The sequence below is a fragment of the Sebastes umbrosus genome, chromosome 6 (assembly GCF_015220745.1).
Source record: "Sebastes umbrosus isolate fSebUmb1 chromosome 6, fSebUmb1.pri, whole genome shotgun sequence".
Taxonomy (NCBI): domain Eukaryota; kingdom Metazoa; phylum Chordata; class Actinopteri; order Perciformes; family Sebastidae; genus Sebastes; species Sebastes umbrosus.
In genome coordinates this window covers 7,237,154-7,243,166 of record NC_051274.1, presented here as the reverse complement: position 1 = coordinate 7,243,166, position 6,013 = coordinate 7,237,154, and the positions used below count along the sequence as shown (strand labels likewise).

The 6,013-nt window shown below is 40.3% G+C and overlaps 1 protein-coding gene across 4 annotated transcripts in view; it reads right to left on the bottom strand.

The window, feature by feature from the left end:
* Nucleotides 1-4,049: 4,049 nt before the first annotated feature.
* vps13d (vacuolar protein sorting 13 homolog D) overlaps nt 4,050-6,013 on the bottom strand; it is a 62,876-nt gene continuing 60,912 nt past the window's right edge. For all 4 annotated transcript variants that reach the window (XM_037771821.1, XM_037771824.1, XM_037771823.1 and 1 more), the window contains one exon: nt 4,050-5,102. In XM_037771821.1, coding sequence (XP_037627749.1) covers nt 4,971-5,102 — 132 coding nt within the window. In that variant the 3' untranslated portion in view covers nt 4,050-4,970. The remainder of the gene's footprint in view (nt 5,103-6,013) is intronic.

Genomic DNA, 6,013 nt, shown 5'->3' with positions numbered 1-6,013 from the left:
TTAACTATTCATGATCAATGCCTAACCTTAACCATCTCGCAAGAGTTTCACAAGTTTGTGGGTTCCCGTCTGGACACTCCCAGCAGCAAGGCTTTGTGCTGATGACACAGTGTTTCCTTGTTTCAATGATGGATAGATTGGGAATCTAAGAATGAGTTATTGGAAATGAAGTTGGACAAGAGGACCCCAGGTCTGTGAGCCAATGGGAAGACAGTAGTGTCCCCATATGTGAGATGTGTCACTTCCATTAGCAGTCATTTAAAGGTATATAATGCAGGAATTGTGTCTTACTTTTTTTAACACAACATTCAAGGTTTGCCCCTCCTTCCCCCGGCTCAACGACACCAGAAGCGCATGCCCCCTGACCGAGGTTGCCACAACACAGAACAGTGTACCACCTGCAGCATCACATACGGCTACGGTGACCAGACGTCACGGTTTGTCCGGGATTGTCCCGGTTTCAAGCTGACGTGTCCTGAGGCCCGACAAATACCTGCAAAACACTCAAATTGTCCCGGTTTTCAACAGTCAATAGCAAATTGTCCCGGGTTTTCACCGCAGTTAAAATAATGATATCAATATTATACTTCCATAGACGTTTACTATCATGTTCCGTCCCACTCATTCATTCATTAATTTGGGCGCACAAGATAATTACAGAGAGCCAGCACAGCGCACCCTGCTGCAGTCTCTAACTAGAGTGATGTTGTCAAGTCACAATAATGCACGGGCACGACAGATCCACTGGTTACATATTGTGCAACCAGCATCAGACTGTTGAACCACAGAACCCCCCTGTGCTTTTGTGCACATCAAAGGTGTTGTTTTGATTAATTATTGTACACAGTTCCTTCTGCAAATCGACAGGCATGCAGGCGAAAAATTGTGAATCACTTAAAACTTTTCGCTCCACTCAGGACCGTCCATTCCTGTCAGTCTTTCACCCGGTGTCTCCATCTTGGCCAAAATGTCCTCTGAACTCCACATTTTTAATTACTAGAATGACACTTGGAGAGCGCAGACCTCCACCAAGGTGCGTGACTTTAAAAATATATTACAGCTCACAGCTGGCGGTACCGTGAGGTGGTCAGCTTATTATTAACACAGTGTGTTTCCGTGTAACGTATCGGCGGATGCCTCTCTCATTCAGCAGCCTTGTTATGTCTGTATAACGTTACACTACGTTGTCTCTCATCCCGTCATCTAGTGCTTTTTTCTTTCTCACCGCAGACAGCCAGCAGCTCCCGCACACACATCCACACACGTATCTCTCTGCTCTCAGAAGGAAGAAGGCTGGGTCACGCGTCATCAACGTGTCATCAGTTACACTGCGCATGTGTTATACCCTGTGGTCATAATGTTGTGGCTGATCAGAATTTGTAAAAAAATTCCTTAATCCAGATCATGATTCGGATCACCACCAAAGTCTAATGAATTGTTCATTGTGCCACACCCCACCCCTCCAAAAAATGTCATTCAAATCCATCGCAAACTTTTGGAGTAATCCTGCTAACAGACAGACAAACAAACCAAGAAACAAAGAAACCTACGTTGGTAAAAACATAACCACAAGGGTCAAGTCCTGTGGCTGTGGCGAGCAACATGATACCATGATGTGATAGAGATTGTTTGGGCTCAAAACTAAAGCTGAAAAATTATTTCTGTAGTCCAAGACAACAATAAGTTTCCTCTGAGGGAACCTCTCTGCAGGACTCCCAAACTGTCAGTGCGTCATGACGGGGAGAGCCCTGTGGATAAAGGGGGAGAAAGTAGTGAATGTGATGAGTCATTATTGTCACATCCTCTAATGCACCCCCCTATAATATTGTCTCCCTTCTGATCCCACCCTGTGCTCAAATGCGCCACAGGTGCGCCAAGTTAGCCATCCTGATGCCTATGGTGCGTGCATATTAGCGCGTACATGTGCATGCGCATGAACGTGTGTGTGCATGAACGTGCGGTATACACTTAAGGGTCCCGGTTTGGGGGTTTGAATACATGGTCACCCTACATACGGCAGTGAAAGCGAAAGCCAACCGCAGATTCACTCGTTTTGGAACGAGCTTCGTCCGCTTGCCGTTTCTCGCGCTTTCTGGTGCCGTGTCTGCCATTGTCGTAACTTCCTCTTGGATGCACGCTTGCGCATACGTTGGGGCTACACACCCGGTGCTTAAAGACTGACCCTCAGAAACGTCCCGAACACAGCAAAATGAGAAAATACAGGCAGAGGGCAGCGATAATTGAGAGGGATTACTTTTGTATGACATTGTTTTTCAGGAAAATCCTGCTTTGTATACCCGTTTCTCTGCTCAATACTTTAAGTAGTGTTCACATAATGTTGTCAGGTAAAAAAAACTAGCTATATGTTCTTTCTTGTGCTGCGTTTGGTGTGAATGAAAAATTACAGCTAAACTACCTAAAACATACAACCTGGTTAATGTCACATTAAGTATAGGTGAGGTTAGCCTGTTGGAGAAGCTAACATTGACGTAAGCCCTATAAAACAACGTGACACTGATTGTTATGTAATATATCCTCTGGAATAAAAACTGAAAACATAAACCTCCATTGTGTTGTTAGTGAATTATGTGTGTCTTAACTCAAACTGACTCCTAAACTGTACATCAATTATCAGAATCAGCTTTATTGGCCAAGTATGTGTACACATATAAGGAATTTGACTCTGTTTTTTTTGTTGCTCTCAATGTAGTTACACAGAAATAGATGTACAGCTAAAAACAAACCTGAACAAGGTAAACAAACATTTAACTCTAAGTGTGAAAATGTCTAAGTCCTGTATGTGTGTTCGGAACTGCTCGGACACACGTCTGAATTGCTGTTGAAGTTAACTCTATAATAAGACGCAACGCTTAATAACGCACCATGTCAAACTAGCTTGTCGTGAAAGAGGTTAAATACTGCTCCAAATTTACACAAAATTTTGGCGATTAAAAACAGGCATGGTCATTTTCAAAGGGGTCCCTTGACCTCTGACCTCCAGATATGTGAATGAAAATGGGTTCTATGGGTACCCACGAGTCTCCCCTTTACAGACATGCCTTTATGATAATCACATGCAGTTTTTTGAATGAAGTATAAATGTGTTATTTTCTCCTATTATAAAATGGTGTATTTGAATGTTTCTGCATACTGGGGCCCCTAAACAGTCTTGAATTACATGAATTGGGTCTCACTGTAAAGCTGAGACTCTTGTGGATCCAATAAGCCCAACTGTATCCATGTGTGATGATGTTAGTCCCCATAGTAGCCATTTCATTGTATAGAGACCATTTTTTTTTTATTTGACCTTACTTTATAAAATGTAAGGTAACCTGTGGTGACCTCTAGGATAATCACAGCCTCATGAAACTTTACAGCCACAAACTACAGACCTAGATCATTCAGACGATGGATGGCTTTCCTAGCTAGATTGACAATAAGGGGGTTTCTGAGAAGTTTACACAACAGAAGTGCTCGCCATACAATCACCAAAAAATGCAATTCTTGCAGAAATCTCCAAATGTCACAAGTTTTTGATCCCAAATCACAGCATGGCTTTTTCTATGGTGTTCCTCAAGGTCTTGGTGTCTTAATGTGGTATTTGGGAGAGATTATTGATCATTTCAATAAAAAAATGATCAATTCTCGAGTGGTAAAAAAATTGTTAAATTTAGCACCAAATCTGTTAAACGAATGGTATCATCCCAAAAATTGCTGCAACAACTCTTGAGACATAATAGAGCATGGGGATGAACATCATATACTTATATCATCATGTTCTAAACCCTTATTCACTTTTACAAATTATTTTAATTAATTAATGTTTATTTCTCATTAATGACTAGAACAATGACAGTGTTGAGCTGCATCTCATATTAATCTTCAGGTTCCCAGCTTTAAGATGATGTACACCACTTCTATGTGACATCTACTGCTGTCTTGCTATCTCCCCCTAAAGATCACAGTACCCCCCTAAAAAAGACGGGTCTATGTGTCTCTCAGAAGGGTTAACTGTACATTCAAGTTTGGAAATAAAAAGTCTCACACAGTGACGGGCTGCAGTTGTGGTGCTTTATTTGAAGCAGTGTCCAGTTATGTGAAAGTTATTTTACAGGATCACATATCCACCGCAGTCCACTACCTCTCTGACAGGCCTGTCCCGAAACCCCAATCCTCCTCCTCCTCCTCCTCCTCCACAACACACAACTCAAACTCAGCTCAAGAAAAATCTCATCTGACACCAAACCAAAACCAACACTCTTCAACAAGTGAAGCCTGGTTAGAAGGAAGTGCACACTGTCCTTTAGAGGAGAACTCTGGGTAGAAAGAACCGGGCTCATTTAAAAAAAGGGTTGTTAAATAAAAGTAGAGACACGTCAGACCTGGAGGTCTGTGATTGTAAAAGGCAGAGACAACGACAGGCAGCTTCAGTGTGTGTGAATCAGGGGGGGCCGCAGGTCCCTTCCCTCCCTGTGTCAGTGCAATTACCCTCCCCGCCCCCCCCCCCTCAAACTAATAGTCTCTTATACACAAAATAGAGTTGCAAAGGCAGTTTTGTTACATTTCACATTATCAGCTTCAGTTCTTATTATCCATACTTTATAATTAATACAGTATGTACACTAGTTTATAGTATTGGTATGTAGCTCTATTTACATTTCTGTCTATTCACAAACATATAGAACACCTGTAGGATGTCAGTCATATAAACACAGAGAACCAGTGTTTTCTACATATACACAATCAAACTTACACTGCCTTGCATATGTTTTTATGTCACGTGCATGTATGTGCTTTGCCAAACATCGGGTCATGTGACTAAACCAAGTACACAGGTGTCTGGCTATTCCCTTTACTTCAAACACTTTTAAAATACCGAGGCCTACAAAAATCAATAAGAGCCATCAACCTTCACAGGATTTAAGAAAAGTACGCGATCCTTCAGAGACCTTCGGAGAGAAGTCGCGTGATCAGGATTCGAGCAGTAAGCAGTCTTCGTTCTCACTGGCAGGCAGCATGAGCTGCTGCTCGTAGTACAGACTCTTGGCATAGTTGATTTCTTGAGAGATTTTGATGGCGAGACTCTCATTCTTCACATGGACCTGTGGAGAGGATTGTTACAGGATTATTATCAGAGTGGAAATGCTGGGATCGGACAGACAGACGGAGAGGAAATAATCGCGTTACTGGATGGAAACAAGCTTTCATTTGTGTTTTCATTTGCCCATTTCGCGAAATTTTTAAAACTTGTGATACATTTGGATAGAAACCTGCCTACTGACGGTTTCTGGACAAACACATTCCTTTTGAATTTCTTAAACGTAACTTTTGCATTTTTTCAAGGTGGCAAAAACTAAATTCCATTCAACTGCATTGTATTGTACGACAGAGTATTAGGGCCACGTTGAGGGGGGAAAAAAATCGGAGATTTCGAGAATAAAGTCATAATATTACAAGAATAAAGTCATAGGTTTACGGGAAAAAAAGTCGTAATATTATGAGAATAAAGTCATAATATTATGAGATTATAGTCATAGGTTTACGAGAAATAAAGTCTTAATATTGTGAGAATAAAGTCTTAATATTATGAGAATAAAGTCATAGGTTCACAAGAAAAAAAGTCTTAATATTATGAAAATAAAGTCTTAATATTATGTAAATAATGTCTTGGTATTATGAAAATAATGTCTTAATATTATGAGAATAAATCTTAATATTATGAGAATAAAGTCATAGATTTCTTAGAAAAAAAGTCGTAATATTATCAGAATAAAGTCATATGTTTACTAGAAAAAAAGTCGTAGTATTATGAGAATAAAGAGGGGAAAATAGAGCAGAAAATGAGGAATGTGGAGCATCTTGTGAAGTTATACTTTAGTTTGTAATATTACGACTTTTTTCTCGTAAAGTTATGACTTTATTCTCGTAATATTATGACTTTTTTTTCTTGAAATAGTATGATTTTATTCTCATTAATTCCGACTTTTTTTCTCGTAATATTATGACTTTATTC